General features: G+C 52.3%; 5 protein-coding genes across 5 annotated transcripts; 3 read left to right on the top strand and 2 right to left on the bottom strand.

Moving 5' to 3' along the window:
- Positions 1–633: 633 nt before the first annotated feature.
- Positions 634–3,002, bottom strand: AYO20_03260 (hypothetical protein; the record flags this gene model as incomplete). The annotated part of the gene is made up of 3 exons (XM_022641563.1): positions 634–2,451; positions 2,514–2,846; positions 2,952–3,002. The coding sequence occupies 3 exons, from the start codon at positions 3,000–3,002 to the stop codon at positions 634–636; spliced, it is 2,202 nt and encodes a 733-aa protein (XP_022502423.1).
- A 501-nt stretch (positions 3,003–3,503) lies between these two features.
- AYO20_03259 (hypothetical protein) lies at positions 3,504–4,511 on the top strand (the record flags this gene model as incomplete). Its single annotated transcript, XM_022641562.1, has 1 exon — positions 3,504–4,511. One exon carries the CDS (start codon positions 3,504–3,506, stop codon positions 4,509–4,511), a length of 1,008 nt encoding a protein of 335 aa, XP_022502422.1.
- Positions 4,512–4,597: 86 nt separating this feature from the next.
- Positions 4,598–6,826, bottom strand: AYO20_03258 (hypothetical protein; the record flags this gene model as incomplete). The annotated part of the gene is made up of 5 exons (XM_022641561.1): positions 4,598–4,635; positions 4,701–6,030; positions 6,084–6,295; positions 6,497–6,692; positions 6,749–6,826. 5 exons carry the CDS (start codon positions 6,824–6,826, stop codon positions 4,598–4,600), a joined length of 1,854 nt encoding a protein of 617 aa, XP_022502421.1.
- Positions 6,827–7,268: 442 nt separating this feature from the next.
- On the top strand, positions 7,269–8,684 carry AYO20_03257 (hypothetical protein; the record flags this gene model as incomplete). Its single annotated transcript, XM_022641560.1, has 1 exon — positions 7,269–8,684. One exon carries the CDS (start codon positions 7,269–7,271, stop codon positions 8,682–8,684), a length of 1,416 nt encoding a protein of 471 aa, XP_022502420.1.
- A 6,956-nt stretch (positions 8,685–15,640) lies between these two features.
- On the top strand, positions 15,641–16,757 carry AYO20_03256 (hypothetical protein; the record flags this gene model as incomplete). The annotated part of the gene is made up of 2 exons (XM_022641559.1): positions 15,641–16,077; positions 16,133–16,757. The coding sequence occupies 2 exons, from the start codon at positions 15,641–15,643 to the stop codon at positions 16,755–16,757; spliced, it is 1,062 nt and encodes a 353-aa protein (XP_022502419.1).
- Between the last annotated feature and the right edge of the window lie 1,976 nt (positions 16,758–18,733).

Raw genomic sequence — 18,733 nt, 5'->3', positions numbered from 1 at the left:
ATTTACTGTAAGAGCCAGGCGAGATGGTTGCTTGACACACTATCGTCGTCAACCTTCATCAGCTTAGAGGGTATTAACACCGAGTCTTGGGAGAAAGCAGCTCAACAAAAATTCCGATGTTATGATGGTGACGGTCCGACACGAAGAGAAGGCGTTCTCTTTGGGCATCTAGCGAGCTTCGAGCGGAATGGATCTCGACAGCACGATCAAAATCCATCTTGCGGCATTTTCAGAGGAAAAAGATTCAAGAATGAACAAAATCAGCATTCAATAGACATAGACCGGCGGAATTATGCATCAAGGCGGGTTTGGGTATATTCTGAGATGGATATCATCATATACCTCTAGAGCACTAAATATCCAACGGCGTTCATGTTCTTGTCGTGTCGTATTGTCACTATGCATACGCTATTGACCTGTACAACCTTGTCCTCGTTACCTCTCGCGCAGATAACATCCCTTCGCGTCACCTCGCTTGTCTCCGTCCCGGTAGAGCTCACGGAGAATGTTTGAGGTGAAACTGCCTCGACCCATAGAGAGGCGGACCATGCGTGACAAGAAAGTCCCTATGTATCCCTGAGGCGCATCTCAGTATAACAATTCGTCCAGGTCGATCGACCGCCACCGACGTTGTTACGACGACTCGTCTGGATCGACATCTCGGAAAATGTCAATCTTTGGGAAACACTCCCACACGGGGTCGAAACTGGTGCCGATACAGGACGTGTAGGTCGTCGTCGTCGTCGTGGGAGGAGGGGGAGGAGCAGACTGAGAACTCGGCTCCGATGACGGAGGAGCCGCAATGACCGGGACGTCGGCTCGTTCCAGCTCGGCTTGACATTCGCGGACCAGCTCCTCCAGTCTTTCTAGGATCATGGCGTCCTTATCCTGCGCCCCGGTGCTTCCGGTGCTTTGCTGCGGCGACGGCGGCGGCAGCAGTGATGTCAGGATGATGTTGTAGTAGACTATGTCTTTGACTTTGGAGCCGCGGTAGGGCAGGCGGCGGGTCATTGGTTCGACGGCATCTTTGGCTGCGTAGATCAGACTGTTTTGCGTGTACGAGGGCGTTCTGACGACGCCGTCGTTGGGGCCGTCCGGCGACAGTGCCGCAGGAACTGGCTGCGTGCTACTCGACCGACTAGCGGAGGAGCCGAGCTTCTCGATCTCGAGACAGAGCCCCAAGATGGCATGGCCCAGTTCCTGTCGGTAGCAGGTGTAGAAAAAGTCCCAGTAGCCTTGCGGACGGGGCACGTTGAGTTCAGAATACTGCGGATCAAACAGGTCTTGGTAGTTGGTGAGCATGAGGCAGCTCTGGAGGTAGCCGGCCCGCACTTCCCGCTCCAGCTCGCATGTGTCGGGCGAAAGAATGCAGCGCGAGTACAGGTGCATCAGGGGTCGTCTGATGCTGATGTCAAGTTCCATCCGGGCCATCAGTCGAGGTGGCGTCTTGCTCGCCGCGTCACCCGTATAGTTGAAGCGTAATGGCGGAGGGAGATCTTGGAGCACTTTCTCCAGGTACCGAGTGTGCTGGAGGAGGTCTTGGATCTTGACATGGGTCGCGTCGTCGATTTGTTTGCAGGCCACAACCCGGCGCGGAAACGACTGCGCGAGGAGAAATTGACATAGACCATCGGTCCAATCCTGTGTTGGTCGTGATTGAGGCAGGGATTCCATACCCTCGAATATCTCATCATCGTTGACATTTCGCGGCGGGTTGGAAGTGTATGGAGGCACCAGGCATGGCATCTTGCACAGAATCGACAGCATGAGGTCACATTCCACGATCGTCATCCACGTGCGACGCCGCAGCTCTCCTTCGAAGACGGTAATCCCTGCTATGGTCGAGGGGTCTTGGTCCATCTTCATCACCAAGGCATCTCGAAGAAGTTCACCATTCAGGCGGAAAAGATCGTCCATCGGAACCAAGTTCAGCCAGCTGCAAATGGAGAGAAGCATCTTGACCTGCAAAGCTGGTAACCGGTATCTCTCAGTGTCCCGGAGACCTCGAAGGAAGTCCTTCATTAATTGCAGCGCATTGTCAGGTTTGATGGCCAGGCATGAGCGAGCCGCTTCACATTCCCTATGGGTACCAAGAGTGACGGCGAGTGCCAGCACACCGACCAGCTGCGGAACAAAACCAAACCTGCATGCGTGCTCGCCCCTTGAAAAGTAGATGCGCAACTGATCTCTGAATTCGGGGAAATGCAGGATCCGAAAACAATGTTCCAAATTGTCGAAATAGAGAACGACCAGCCTTTCGCACACATCGAACGGCGGCAGTTGGAGAGAAGACTCGCTGATTGAGGAAACTGAGTGCGGCTGGGTGTGTTGACCCTTGTTATTCTTCTCGACAGAGTAATGCAAATCTTTCAATCCTCTTCGCAGCGCTGCCAGCCTGGGAGTGGTTGAACCATACTGCAGCCTGGTCATGAACGTGCAAGCGTCGTTGAACTATCAGAGTCAGATTTGAGTAACCCAGGAGGCATGGTCAAGGTTCTTGCATAAGGCCTCACCTGTGAGCTCATCTGAGCAGGCCTGGTCAAAGACTTTTCGGTGTCGACAAAGTCGTCTGATAGAGGATGAATCGGCAGGCTTTGAGTGACGGGCGGCTCGCCACTGCGCCTGGTGCTTTGAGCGAGCAAAGCCTGCTCAAGTCTGGAAACGCGGTCCTGGAGATCCTCAATGATACCATGCCTCACCACAGGCGGCCCATTGTCAGAGAGACCAATTCGCGCAACATCGCTTCCCCCTCCGTCCACACTGGGCGGCGGATCTAGGCGCCGTCGCTTGTTCACGGTATTCAGGAATACTGGATGTTCGGTGTTTGGCTCCGGTTCTTGACCTGCCTGATATTCGCATCCACTAGGGCGTCCAATTTTGACACATTGCTGACAAGGATACGAACGAGAGCACCGTAGCTTTTTCCGTCTGCATTCCAGGCAAGAAATCACCGGTCTGGTCCGCTTGGACTGGGATGGATTCGCTGGACTTTGATCTGACATTTCTGCGCAGTCATGCTTGGAAGACGATTATGTTGTGGACACGGGAGATCTGATGCTGACGATCAAGGACCACCGCCGCGATTTCATTTGTCCATCTCTGTGTACGAGACCGAAAATGGGCTGGATTCTGGCAAGAAGGAGAATGAACGACAGGGATGTTGACTATGTACCAGAAGAGATCGATGCTCGAGGATGAAAATCGCCTGCGTCCAATGAGCAACAAGCATCTGACAACCTGCGCATCGCAACCTCGGCTGCGCCCCTACCATTCATCCCATCGCCTCAATGGCTCTTTATCTAGTCCTTTGCTGACTGCTCGAGCTTCTTTTTAGATGCTATCTTGTGGGTGATTCAGTTCTGGCCAGAAGCTGCATGTTCGATTTCCGCGGGAGCATCAAGACTGCTACGAACAACATCCGGCTCGTCGCTATTCGGCCCCGGCCGTGTATCTACACCAGATCTCACAGCCTCGGAACTCTACCTACGGTGCAACGGCTAAGCATGGACCCCAAATTCAAGAGGATCATCGAGCTCATCGAGTCGAAGAAGAAATCGTCGCATCCTTGGACACGACAGCAAAGATTCGACCAGCCCTACTTCTCCTTCTCGCCTGAGACATCCTCATGGCAGCAGGTCACTCCATCCAAGACGGCTTCAGGAGTGACAGGCTTGAGCAGATTCATGCTCTTGTCGTGGAACATCGACTTTATGCTGCCTTTCTCGGATGAGCGCATGCGGGCTGCTCTCAAGCACCTGCAATCTCATGTGGAGGACACCCCACTGCCCAGTATCATCATGTTACAAGAGATGCTTGAAACCGATCTGGCACTACTTCAAACCCAGCCGTGGATTAGAGCCAACTACAACATAACCGATATAGACAACAAGTACTGGGAATCCGGGTACTATGGTACCTGCACGCTCGTTCCAAAGGTCTTGCCCATCGCTTCCGTCTTCCGTGTCCATTACGAGCAGACCGCCATGGAGAGGGACGGGTTGTTCGTCGACGTGACGTTTGCCAACGCCCAGATCATCCGCATCTGCAATACCCATCTGGAGTCGTTGATCGCGGATCCACCGAAACGACCTCACCAGCTAGCAACGGCTGCCAAATGGATGCATGACCCAGAGGTAAGCGGCAGTGTGCTCGGCGGGGATCTCAACGCCATCCAGGACTTCGACAAGACACTCCATTCGGACAACAACCTCCAGGACGCATACCTGACTCTGGGCGGAAAGGAGGATACCGACCAAGGATATACCTGGGGCCAGATGGCTCCGACTAAACTGAGGAACATGTTTGGGTGCAGTCGAATGGACAAATTGTTCTTCCGTGGAAAGCTGAGATGCGAGAAATTCGAGCGCATCGGTATGGGGGTCGAAGCCGAAGAAGAGAATGTCAAGAAGGCTTTGATCGACGAAGAAGGAATGGAGGCGGGTTGGGTCACTGATCATCTGGGCGTCAAAGGTGAATTCAGTGTCGGTGAGGTCTCAGGCTCTAAAATTTGAGGCTGCCACAGATTGTGGTTCAGGCTGGCACGACCCCTGAGCCCAGATGGGATTTCTCGATGACACCTTCCATAATACTCCTCCCACTAATGATGCCAGTGGTGCAAATGACGATCTTCTTCCTCTGCCCCGACTCAGCCAACTTGCGTCCGATGAATCTCAACGCTGCAATTTCCGTGAAGGTAATACCTCCCACAAACATGACAAAGATAGTCTTCCAATTGCCCGTGCCCGCAAGCGCAGCTTTCGCCCTCGATGCCTTCTCATCGGCAGGTTTCTGCGCAAGATTAAATGTTGGTCCCCTTGCAGACTTCAGCATGTCTTCGAAACCCGTCCATCCTGTACTAGAAGACGTGAGGGGCAACGGCGACTTGTGTAGGGTTTGAAGATATTGTTTCTGTAAGATGCATTGCACAATGCGTATGCTCAGGGGAGCGTAGCCGGAATACACATATGCAATATCTTCGGGATCCTGTTCGTTATACTCATCAACAATCAACCTCAGCTCCTTGCGGAGATAGCCATAGTTTGTTTTTGTGCCTTTCTCTGACGAGGGCCCTCCGCCACCGACTGGGAGGAGCAGAGCCGAGCTGGACGAGCGAGGCTGCAGAAGTTCCATCGCTTGTAGCTTATCTAAAGTGAGGAGATGCTGGAAGCCGTAGGCGTGCAAGATCTGCCGCCGAAAGGACTCCAAGTCCTTCGAGCGCAGACCCCCAGCTATGGCTGACTCGAGACAGAGAAGTCGGAGGACAGAAGATAAGGGAGTATCGCGGGCGATCAGCTCCTCGATAGTATCGTGTTGGTAGATTGGGTCTGTTCCCGCTGCGATATTCTGCTGTACTTCTAGCTCGCGGTTAAAGGCTTCGGACCGAGTATACTTGCTCATGTCGTCTGCCAGGTTAGTGTGAATGGCCAATGACTGGTGCTCCTGTTGGAAACCTGGTAGCTTGTTGACGAAGTCTCTCAACTCGTTGATGCCGCGAGCGGCATGGCGACCTTCGTAGTCTGATTCTAGTCGTCTCGCTATTTTGTTCAGATGAGGTCCAATCAGGGCGAAGTTGGAGGAGCGCAACTGTTCATACAGCGAGTCGGATGAGTCTAGCTGGATCCTACGTTTGAGACCTTGACGGACGGCAGGGGCCGGAGATGTTGAGGAAGAATCAACCTGTGATCGCTGCTGAGGAGCTGCGCCGATAATGGCCGAGTCCACTTCTGCACGATTGTGCTTTATACCGACCAATTCATCAATCAGGCCTTCGTAGGTCAGCTGGGTCAACAAGACAGTGGCGAAATCGACCTCTCGATCGATTATGATCAGCTGCTCGATTGAGGTGCTCGGCATGGTGGTGTACTGGGTCGCGGCTTCGTCCGCGTCGAGCTCCTTTCGTCCTCGGAGGAGGAGGTTTGCAAGCTTTTTGGCGTTATCTCCTTTGCCCAAAATCCGTGGAAACAAACCATGTCGTTGTTGAATCTGCATCAAGGCTTTCGAGGCCAGATACAGAGGGGAAGGATCGCGTCGCTGTGATACTGTGAGAAACAAAAGGATTGTCCTGTCGGAACGTTGGGACATACTAGGTATAAATCATTGAATGCGTCCTCCACCTCCAGTGAGAACATGTCGTCTTCCAAGGGGAGGAAGTATATAGGAAGCTCCGACACATTGACATCCCCCAGTATGCCCTCATCCTCTAGGATTCTGTTCGACACCAGAGTTCTTCTCGGCACCCAGCACACTGAGATTTCGTGCTCGACAGATCCATTTCTCTGGAGCTTCTTGATTTGCTCTATGTTACATGGTGTCAGCAGGTGCCGTTATCCTCTGTCACAAGATTGAATGAAAAGGATGTTTCAATAGAGGCAATGCGATTATGGTTTAAACCCTGTCGATATTGGGAGCTAGACTGACAGCAAGGCACAGAGAAAATGATCCACGCAGTCTCCTTGTAAGTCCCGTAGGTAGAAATAGCAGACACTCCAAGACGCACCTGCGACAGCCTGGACTAGGCTGGCCTTCTCTCCATGGACAAGATAGACGACGTTCCTCTGTGAAGAGTCGGTGTTGCCATTTTCGAGCTCGAAGACTTTGTCCACACCATACTCTTTGAGCGTTGGGAATTGAATGAACAGGCTAAGCAGCCCAGTAAGATCCTTTCCTATGACCAAGTTCTTCTTGCCGCGGACCTGGTGCAGAGTTAGTATGGACAAGGACAACGACGAACGGTAGCTTCCTTACTCACGCCTTCAAGCAATCCGAGGAGCTCCTTTCTGGCTTTGTTCCGGAGATGCTCCGCCTCTTTGTCTATGTTGGGGGCCATTGGCCTTTCTTAGAATCTGTGCATTATCTCATGGCTGGTAACAAGTTCTTGCAATCTGCTCAGCTGGGCTAAGATCATATTGATGAGTTTCAAGAGACGCGCTTTACTCGGAAAAGGGTTTGAGCTGGGGACAAACCAGCCAAGACCCTGAGGTCGACAACGCAATTCTATTGGACGAGGCACCCCGCCGGCGCAGTGAGACCAGAATCCGTGGGCTACTGCGGTTTAGTTGGATTTGGGGTCGAGACCGCCATCCATCTGAGGGAGGGTGCACTGCCCATCCTGCCACGTCCGCCTGTTTCAGCTCAAGATCCTATATCAGCCTCAGAAAGACTCTGCGTATTGTCCTCTAATTTATTAAGGGTCTTCGTCCCCTGATTCATTTCTACACCTCTTTGCCTCTCGTTTCTCGCTCTTCCTGGTTACTCGACATTCCACAGACATGGGTAAATTCAGCCTTCGCAAAGGCGACGACGACGATGATTCCAGCAGACTCGCTCTGTTCGGCTCCAGATCCAAGAGCAAATCTCCTGCACCTTCCCAGAACCCTTATGCCTCCACAAATCCCTATGCACAGCCAGCCATTCCTCCGGATCCCTACACAAAGGCTAAGATGAGCGCTGGAGTTATACCTCCCTCAGGTCAAGGAGCCCCCTCAAGCTCTGGTAAGCCCAGTGGCTTGCCCGGTCCTGGTCAACAGCGGCCACCATATGGAAGGGATAACGCATATGGCAATCAGTCATCAGGTAGTTTTGGAGGAGACAATAAATACGGTCCTGCCCAAGGCGGGTACGGGGGAGGTAGTGGTTATGGGGCAGACAAATTCGGGAACCAGAACGGTTATGGAGGCGGTGCCCCTGGTGGCAACCCATACGCAAGCATTCAACAGCCTAGTGGAACCTCACGGCAGGGGGGATATGGAGGGTTGGGTTCCTCCTCCCTCTACGACAACGACAACAACCGAGATGAGTTGTTTGGAGGAGCACGGGAAAGGCTGGAACAAAAAAAGCAAAATCCAAACAGTGGCCCTCCTGAGTATGAATACAACTCTGGTGGTGCTGATGCTGGTGACCGTAGCTTCGGAGCATATGGTGACCGTCAATTGACCGCAGAGGAAGAGGAGGAAGAGGATATCAATGCTCTCAAACAAGACATCAAGTTCATGAAACAACAAGATGTGGCATCTACCAGAAACGCGCTTCGGATTGCTGCTCAAGCTGAGGAGATGGGGCGGAATACTCTGGCTAGACTCGGTGCACAAGGTGAGAGAATGCACAACACAGATCGGAATCTTGATCTCGGCAACAACTATATCAACATCGCCGAGGACAAGACCAAAGAGCTCAAGACATTGAACCGGAGCATGTTTGCAGTCCATGTCAACAATCCCTTTACAGCCAAGGACAGACGTGCGCGCCGGGATGAACAGATCATGGACCGGCATCATGCTGAAAGAGAGGCACGTGAGGCTACCCGAGAGGCTGCTTTCAGGAGCACCCAACGCATGAATCAGAATTTCAAGGGTTTGGACGATGCTTCAGCGGTTGGTACGACGAAAACAAACCTAGCTGAAAGGGCCAAGTACCAGTTCGAGGCCGACAGCGAGGATGAGGGCATGGAGAATGAGATTGACCGGAATCTGGATGAGCTCTCTGGGGCGGCCAAACGTCTTAATCTCCTCGCTCGAGCCACAGGAGAAGAAGTTGAGGCCCAGAATACCCTAATCACCACCATTGCAGAGAAGGTGCGTTTGTCCCTTGATCCCACACCTGACCCTGTTTCGCTGACCATGCCACAGAGTGACCGTTTCGACGATCGTCTTCATTTCCAGACCGAAAAGCTCAAGAGGATACGTTAGAGCGGGGTCCCTATTTCTTCTCACATGGAGCGGAGGTTATTAAAACGGCGTTGTTGAATCTTACCCTCTTTATAGACGTCGTTGGATGCTTTCAGCCTTGTCTGTCATTCTTATGGGGCAATGGGTAACAGCCTCGTCGATCGTGATCGTCAGATCAGCCTCGGGCCGCGATTGATACCCATGTCTACCTCCCGCAAAGATCTCTGGAGGGTCCAGCACGTGTTGCAGATGCTATGACTTGAAGATCAGTTGTCTTCATGGAAACCTCACCAAAAAGGGTGGATTGATCAGCTTTTTCCTCAAAGTATCAGTCGGCTGTATCTTTCGCCTCATACGCGATTGCATTTTGCTGGGAGCGTGGAAAGGCAGAACCTGGTTCAACCAAGTGGACTACCCGCGGATAGAGTAGCCATGTTGGCAGAAACCCACTCGTACCTCCTGGACACGCTCACATACCTTGTTGGCACCCCTTTGGGTCGAGCCTGTCTCCGAAGTTCACAGTCGAGTTCTCGTTCTACTGGTTATCTGAAGCCCGGCTTGGTGGACCTTGAGGTGCTAGCCAAACCAGTGTACGTGAACTTTTCGAGCACGCTTGATCTCCTTTCTTCGAATGTTCTTTCCGCTATTGCTGGGTCCTGTGTAAGGCTCGCTACATGAGACATGCCGCAAGGCTCTAGTTATGCTCCATAGTCGACGCGTTCGAAACCAGGGGCTCAATTTCCCTCGGACACCCTGGTCGGATGGAATTGTCTCATTTATTGATTCGGAAAATAAATTTGGTAAGCGCTTGAGACACTAGAGAAAGCGAGGACGTAGCGCATCGACGCTCGGTCGTTTTCTGCTCAGACTCCTGGGCCTGCGAACAAGGAGGTCATTGCGCAGTCCAGTCCTCAATGTATCGGGTTAGTTTCTAAGATGGCGGTTGCTGAATACGTAAAATGTGATGATAGAAGCAGCGGTACCGCAATTTGATCCTGCAGGGAGCAACTGTGAAAGCCGCTCGATGTTGTTGACGAACACAGAATTGCAGATGAGATGTGGCGTCTGCAAGATCTTCAATGGTTGCTTGGTTTTCGAGTTCTCTCTTCAAGGCTAGACATCTCAAAAACAACACAACAACACTCTCTGCCCATCGTACAGGCGCACAAGCAGTCGTCTCGAAAGCGGGAAGGAGGGCCATGGGCCGCGAGGAAAACAAATTTCACGATGCGCCTGTGGTCCGGATCCTAGACAGAGATACCGAGGACGAAAGGGGTTGCATCTGACCGCCGTGGTTGTCTTCAGCTCTTCCAAAACAAATCCATTTCGGTCAGATGCTATGCCTCCTTGGGACGCTGGTTCGCGTATTAGCCTCCCCGAACTTCAGAGTTTTGCGGCTTGGAGCGGAGCTGGAGAGGAAGCACCTGCAAGTACCGATGCAGAGTTCTGGGAGCGGAGATGGATTTGGGGGGCGTGCTTCTTTGGGTCTAGAGAAGAGTCGTCCTGCGGCTTTGGAAAGTCTCTAGACTCTTTGGGCCTTGCGAGACCTGCTAGCAAGTTCTGACGGTCTCCATCTGGTGCGAAATGAGGATGCAGAGCCAAAAGAAAAAATCGAGGTTTATCTCGCCAAATCGATCCAGCAGCCAAACAGTGGGCATCTGACAGGGGGGTGTCCGCTCTGAAACTATCACCAAAAGCAAAAGTGGCGTTTTTGGCACTACCAACCGCAGATTCTATCACTGCGTACCAAGTTCCAGTCACGCATTGAATCACCTTCAACCCGCAACCCGAGAAACCTTTAGCATCCGCACGTCGGGAATGCTGGTCTCTGATCCAAAGACCAACCACGACTGAGAATGTTTGCCCCCACCACTCTGTTCGGTTCGTATGCTTGCCGGGTTTGTTATGGCTCGATATTATTCTCTGCCCAAGGTAACTCGTGACAGGAGACTCCTCAAAAAACAGGGTCTGTGTAGGCCCGAATTGCATCATCGTTCCTTGAGGTCGGTATTCCCATTTGTTGCTATTGATGGTGACACTGATCTCAAAAGACCCTTCCCCGCCTGGTTCAGGGACTCGACCAAAGCCTGATGCCTCACCAGAGTCGTCCTTGTCTAAACCAATAACACCTCTCCTCCCACCCCCTCTAGAATAGGCTGCATGACGTTGAGAAAAAGAAGTTGCTAGGTTGAGGACGCAGGGCTTCTGACTCGGCGAGGACGTGCGCCACCCGCTGCCCGGCTGTCGTGATTGTCGCAAATGGGACAGGGCATCCTGACAGGCTAAGAGGAGGTAGCCGCCTAAGACGCCATGGCGTCGTTTCAGGTTATGGTCCCACTGGTCCTTGCCGACGCCTCATTAAAGGAATCCAGGAAATCTCCGGTAGAGGTAGTGGAGAGGCTGCGTCCTTAGCGCCGACCATTTATTTGTGCCGGAGTGTGAACAGTGAAAGACTGAAAGGATAAGCGCAATCTTTGGCAAAAGGGAGAGAGCACTAAAGCTACGGAGTATCTACCACTGGTTCGAAGCAACAAGGCATACGAGTAAGAAATTGGGCCAAAACACAGGGCTAATTCAAGGGACAAGGTCCGCAGTCAACTCCTTGTAAGCCCTCCCACAAAGACGTCATGCTGGGTCTACAAATGGCCACAACCATTGCCAAGTTTCGTGGACCCTGCGTCGGCATTCAGATGTTTTACGTATGAGGTGGTAGGGGTATTTGCAGTATGTACGTGTCTGCAGGGACTGCTTGCGACGAGGGCCAGCATCTGTGAAACTTGACCAGCTATTCGGCGGTCCTTTCAGAACGAGCAGGCTGAGGCAACGCCTGAGATCTGGGGTCCAGCAGGTGGCGACGAATCCGACTGGACGTGTTTGGGTACAACAGCACCGACCGCCGTCGACATGGATCCTCTGGATTGTTACAGGGATGCGTACCCTCGCAATAACCTGAAATGAAGCATTTGGGTGTTGGGGCGACGCTACATGGGTACGTGGACGAGCATGCACTCCACAATCAATTTAGGACAGCTGCCCATTGTTTGGCGAGGCGACGACGAACCATCACGCCTGGATTGATACACACAGAACGCCTTGAGGGTTGTTCACTGACGCATTCCAAAATTGCGTCTGGAAAACAGAAGTTTGGGGCGGGATCAGCACAAGTTTCATTCACGTGAAGCACATGTGCCGCTAAAACCCTCCGGCAGAGAGACAGATCAGCACAATGGAGTTCAGACTTATTCTCCGAGGACTGCATGCATTCGCTATCAATGCGAGACGAGGCGAGGCTAACGACGACATGGAATTGCCCCCCTCACCATTCAATAATGCACAGTCCTTGTGAAAACGAATACTACGTCGAGGAGTGCTCGATATGGTCTTGACCATCTCAACTGGCATCCGGAAATCGGCACAAAGCCTAGGCGGTAATGCACAGCACGATACTCAAATGAAGGTACTGTTGTGGATATGCAGGTACTACTCGTTGCCAATGGACATGATATCAGTGTTTCTGAGATGGGGAAAGAAGAGTAACCCACCAATTGAGACTAGAGAGTTCGATTGGTTCTGACAAGCTCCTGGACAAAAGACTTGGTCGTAGCAGGAAAGGCGGAGAGGTGGTGTACTCGTACCCTACGAGGGGTGGACACCCCTAGCTTTAGAGGGGGAACTTGCATGACAGATATCGTCAGTGGCGCTCGTAAAGGAGGGCGGGAGCACGGGCAGAACGAGGCACTGCGATCAGATCCCTGCAGGCGACAAGATTGAAGGGCATCAAGTCCATTGGACGATTAAAGGGGTTGGCGGGTTCAAGGTTTTTGAGGAGGGGGAAGAGGGGCGATACGATGGGTGCTGGGCGAGTGGGCAGTGGACACAAGGGCACAACCCAACTGAGGATAAACGCCATGGCGAGCAAAGTCGCATCACTTCTCAGGTGAATTAGACTCTGGTCAAAGCCGAGGGGAGTCCCAAAGGAGTGACCAACGGTTGGCAACGGGGATCTGTTTGGGTGAGGTTGCGCCAAAAGAACCAAGCCGACACTGGGCAACTATGACCTGGAAGGAAAGGGCTTGAATGGGAGGCGTTTGGGGTTTCTCACTTGGACCTCCGCGTAGCTAGATACCTAGGTAGGTACCGAGTAGAGGTTTCCTATCGCACTCCTTCCTGTTCTTAGTACTGGCCTGACGAGTGGGCATTGGTTGAAGGAGCAAGCCACCGGCTGGGGAGATGAGGAGCCCTGTGCCGCTGTCCGGGCGAGAGTTGCTACATCTTGCATGAACGGGGGCACTTAGGAAGGAGACCGGGTACCTAATGGCGACAGTAGGAGGGGGGCATTTTAGGGGAGGGACGAATACTCGGCACTGCTAGGTAACCATCAACTACTTGTTGAGTGCTAGTTTGGGTTTGGCTTGGGGGCTTGGAGCTTGGGCTTGACGAAAGATGCTTTACCCTATTTTTCCACCCCCTCATAGACTGGACAGACTGAACTGGGCACACCGCATTTCAATTGGAACTAGAGAAGCAGAAAACCAAAAGGTATCTGCATGTACTCGGTATAGTACAAACATACGTTCGGAGGAGCGCAGTACTCCGTCTTCCAAGTCTGCCTTGACCCTCAACTGTATTATTTTACAGTACTACTTCAGAAGTCCCTGGATAACCGGATCTCTCCTTCCCAGAACTCATATACCCTTTTCTCTCTTACAACCAGCTAATGGTTCAGCCAGCTACTAGTCTAGTATCAGTATAGGTACGCATCAAGGAATACTCCGAGCAGCATCAATGGAGTGCAGTAGTGGGAGGGCTCTTGACTGTTTTTGTTCCATGCCCAGTCCGGCCACTTTCCGTCAATCAACGAGGGTGTGGACGTCGGCAGCCCTTTTTCGCCTCTCAGGCTTTGCTCTCTGGGTACCAAAACCCAAGCACCCAGGCCCCAAAGGGGGAAAGGGGCCCCCTCCAGGGCCACTAAGAGCACTAAAGACAACGGGATGGCTGCAGCACAGACGCCACCCGGCTCTTGACCCCCAAGCTTCAAAGGACTCTTCTCTGGTACCGCTGACCGGATATCCACTGGGTACCAGAGGCTTTCTACCGATTCGTACCTTAGGTACCCTTGGGGAAGGGCACAACAAGGGGGAGGTTGGTGGTTGGGTGTGATGGTGATGGTGATGGAGGAGAAGGAGGGGAAATCCTGCTTACAGCCTACTCCTACCTACCTGCTGCTTGCTGTTTTGCCGCAACAGACCAGAGGAACCGTACCTAGTCAGTCACCTGCATCCCAAGCTGTGGTTCTGTTTTTGTTTTTCCGGTGTGTTTTGATAAAAAGAGTCTTCGTTGACCATGGTAACCACTTTACCTTTGGCAATAATCTCTTCTTGCTCTCTTTTACTTCTCTCCTTAATTCCAACAGAATGCTAACTTTTTTTTTTGTCTTTTGTCTTGCTCTGATGACACCACGGGCATTCCTATCATGAACCAACATCCTTGTCTCCCGCCGCGACAGGAATTTTGGGCTGGCAAAAACAAGCCACCATCTTCCAATCTGGCATGAAGACAGAGATCCACTCGTCTACTTCGGTTTAGCTACCCACCACCTGCATCGATCGTCATGATCCTGGTCTCTGCTATTGTCCTAAGCCTCATCTCTACGAGTAGGGCAAGGACAGGGATCCTACCTCCACTTACTCGTCGACCAGGGCTCGCGTACCCACACAAGTTCATCCTATTCGAGACAGCCGACTTAATCCAATCATCTCTCACCGACACCCGCAACTGACGAAAGCCAGAGAGGGTCGATTGCCTTCCTCCCCACCCTTTTAGGCCACACAGTGGTCAAACCCTGGGATCCTTGTCGCTCCCAAGAGCGTTCTGCTTCCCAGGTTCAAGTTTCCGTGTAGCCAAGGAAGGTGCGCCTTTCCCCCTCCCTATCCCTTCCATTCCCACCCCACTGATTTCATCCAACCTCCGGGCTGGCTTGCCAGGGCTCCCTCCGCCAGTCAATTTGGCTTTCGGGTTCTCCACTAGAAACGCCATCCAACAAGCCTTCGAGCTAAGCACCCTGCATCAAGAAACGAGCCCAAACACAAGGGTGAGAGAGAAAGAAGAGGGCGGAAAGGCCAGAGGGTCAAGGGTAAACCGACAATTGTGATGATGCCAGTTGCCCCAAGAACTGCTAGCCAGCACTACGCAGAAGAGAAGGGTCACCTCCACCGACGTAACCTCTTGCTCAACGAAAGTCCACGGTCAACTTCGGTGCTTCCAAAACAACTTATCTACCCTGACTTTTCCCCACCCTTTTGAGTGAGAGAACCTTGTTCTCTGAAACCTCAAAACATCTACTCTTAACATTCCGCGACCTGAGACAAGACACACGCTCTCCCCAAGTATTCAACAACCGCGACTACCGCGTCGACATCAAAGAGTAAAAAAAAGGAGATATCCATTCCACCCACCGCGACACGTCGAATCTCCGAAGTGGAAGACTTATTCAATACACAGTTTTCCACCCTGGGACAGACTTTGTATGGTTAAAAGGCACCATTTGCTGCTTCTCAACACGACATCACAACCATTTTACCTCAGCCAATCCCGTCGATCTGCCGCTCGCCGAATTGGTTGAAGAAGGGTACAACCACGACAAAGCACAGCTATCGATATCAAGGAGGCACTGCTCCTTGCCACTATCGACCACTCAAGCAAAAGATCAACATCCTTTGACTGGGGACCTACCATTGGTAGTCGGACCACCTCCAGATTCTCCACACAAGAAGCTACATAACAGTCGCCGATCCCCTCTGGGAAAGTTGGATCGTCTTCCACATCTTCTCTCTCAGGAACCAGACTTCAAACCTGGGCCTGTGTTGGTGACTTGCGCATTCGTTGCGACCAGCGAGAAACAGCAGAGAGAATCCTTTCGATCTTGAGAATCACCACGCTTCATATTTGCTGCCTTCGCTCTTGCAAACACCGGCTCCATGACGATGGTCATTGACAACCAAGGTCGACACTACGGCGGCATAACTTACGATCATATGTATCCCAACATGCATACAACACCGCAATTTAGTGATCCCTGGTCTCATCAGACCAGCACTTCCAGCTCTTCCTTCCCAGCTCTTTCCAAGACGGACGGTGCGAGAACTGGCATCTCGATGCCCTACTCTCACATGCCCCCAGTTACTGGCTCAATGGCTCAAGGTAGCGCCTTCTCCAGCACTGGCTTTTCTGCGACGGATTTGCTAAGTTACCCTCAAGACATGCCGCGCCCCAATTACGGCGAGCAAGCCTATTCTTCGCCAGCGGTAACATCGGCCTCGTATGCGCCGTCGTACTCTTCCCTCAGCTACGCCCAGTCTATGCACCAACAGCAGCAACAGCAGCAACAACAGCAACATAGGAAATTGTCAGACACGTGAGTTCACCTTTGTAATTTTCGGGGTTCGGGGTGGTTCTAATCGTTGGAATAGGATTGACACTTCTCGTGCCGCAAATGCTAGTTTTGGAGAATTGGATGCCTCTCGTGGCATGTTGGCTCTCAGCCACCAAAATCTGCAAGACCTGACCCCCCGGAACATCTACGAGGCTCGAGCCCAGAGAGCGTCTGCAGACTCCTACGGGTTTCCGCAAGCCTCATCGTCCCATTCATCCATTTCGACCGAATCTGGTCGCGGATACGCCTATTACGCGCCCAGCTCTGTCGGTTCTGTGACCGATTCTGCGACAGACTATAGCTCCGCAGCATCTGACGCCGGGTACGAGTCCATGGCAGCTTCTCGAACATTGCCTCGCCCTAATCAGCTGTTGGGCCCTCCTCTGGGACCTCCTGCTCCCCAGTCAATGATGGGTCAATTCTCTTCCAAGATGGCTGCCAACACTCAGAAGAAGCACAAATGCAAGGTCTGCGACAAACGGTTCACCCGACCGAGCTCCTTACAGACACACATGTACAGCCACACAGGTGAAAAGCCCTTTGCGTGTGACGTCGAAGGTTGCGGGCGTCACTTCTCCGTTGTTTCCAACTTGCGCCGGCACAAAAAGGTGCACAAAGGCGATTCGATGTCCAGCGCCAGCCATTCGGATATTGAGGAGTAATTGATGCGTTCGACTGGAGGGGATCTCGAAATTCCCAATACGCTCACATCGGCGACCCTTTACCGATGACGACCTTGGCACGCCTGGCCAGGTGCATCGTTTCATTTCCCTTGCTCCATGTACATTATTATCGGGTGTTGCGTGACGGAGCCGCACGACGCCAGTGTACAACAACCAAAAGGAATGGGTGATAGAAGGGATGGGATTCAAAAGCCTGGTGCAGGCGACTAACGTGGCAACTGGCGGCAAGATCATGCCATGACTATTCGATTCACGACCTTCGTTTACAGTACACCGTTTATTATGATGACCTGATACCCAGAGATGATGGCTTTTTTCTATGAAGATTCTTGTTTTTGTTGTCTACAAGCGTGTCTCGAATGTTGGAGGATGGATCAGTATACAGGGTTATCGGCTGTGATTGGGAAACAGGAAACCTTTTGCCTACCCAAGCTGATTACAAGTCCCTGTGTGGCGATCTTGGGAATGTCCTAATTTACCGACACGAGGGACGGGTTGGACTAATCCCTCCTTTGGAAGGGTTTGGTGGTGGGAGTCCAACGGCCTTGACAGCTGCTTCAAGTGCGAAAGCGGTGTGAACAGTTGGGGCCATCGACCGTGTGGTGTGTTTGTGTGCTTATGCAGACTATTTGGAGAAAGTTGGGGCTAGCGAGACAGAAGCAAGTCAACAAGCAGCATTAGGAAGCTAGAGGTCTAATGCAGAAGATGCTATCATTAACCATGTGTGCTTGTCATATGCGTCGCACTGGGTGAGTTTTGACTGGAACTCAGGTTATTGCGTCGGATTCTTGCCGTCAACATTGGCCCCCAGACGATGATGATGGAGTTGGAATCCTCTCATTCTGTAGTATGCAGCCACCGTGTCACGTGTTGTCTGTTTGAGCTGTTTGTGTTGCCTGTGGCAGGCCCATGACATCATCGCTACCCAAGTCTGTTTCGACGTCAATGGACAGTCAGTTTTAATCTTGACACCATCTTTCATAAGAGTTTCCTGAGCTGGAAAGCCAGAAAAAGCCCACTTGGTCATGTTCGCATCTGTCTCACCTCTGAGCTGAGACTGGATCGTGTCTCGTGCTTGTGACATTCCACAACAGCCAGCTCCCTCGCTCGTTCAACCAAAACCGCCCGAACCCCGCGGTATCACTGGCATCGGTTGCACACCTCCAAGTGGATCAGGTAGCTCGAGCCATTGGCGTCAGTGGCGTCGGTCCCCATCTCTGATTGCCTGAATCCTGACTTCCCAGCCGCCTCCACTCACCCTCCATCTCATCTTTTTCCGAAAGCACAGACCATCGGGCCACCTCGCTGCCACCTGCCAACCACTGACGAGCTTTCCGCCGCCGCCGCCCACCTCATTCTGCAATCCCACACCCGCAACGCACCTGGTGGTTGACATTTTAACCTCCTTAAATGGGCATTTAGGCATTCCTTTCAACTCGGCTGCTAGGCTGACCCTGTTGGCATCCAGCGCACACCGCAGGCCTTTCATCACCGACGACATAATTGGGTATCGGACCTTACTATGTACTCCTCCTCCCTTGGCGACGATGTAATCTCACATGCGACCCGTTACGCCGATGATGCATTATTCCATCATGATGGTAAACATGGCCTACGCATACACCATGCTCTAATCTGAGCAGACCTCTAAAAGTTGCAGTCACCGCTGCCAGGGTCCATCGGGCCCCCAATTCTACCGCAGTCCCCTCCTACAGGCTCTTGACTTTGCCGCCGATGTTGTGAATCCATTTCCCTTTTTCTCAGACAACCGAGAACTGGGAGGATGTCAAACTGAAAGCTCCACAATGTCCCCTCCAATTCCACCATGCCATGACATAGCCTTTCCGGTGCATTGCAAGCCGAATCTTGGGCACTTTGACGGTGTACAATTTTGAAGATCGCACTGACGTGGAGCTCGCTTGGGCGTGTCAACACAAAAGACAGATTTCCTCTGA

This window comes from Fonsecaea nubica, assembly GCF_001646965.1.
Source record: "Fonsecaea nubica strain CBS 269.64 chromosome Unknown Scaff15, whole genome shotgun sequence".
In the NCBI taxonomy this organism is placed as follows: Eukaryota; Fungi; Ascomycota; class Eurotiomycetes; order Chaetothyriales; family Herpotrichiellaceae; genus Fonsecaea; species Fonsecaea nubica.
This window is presented reverse-complemented; position numbering and strand designations above follow the sequence as displayed.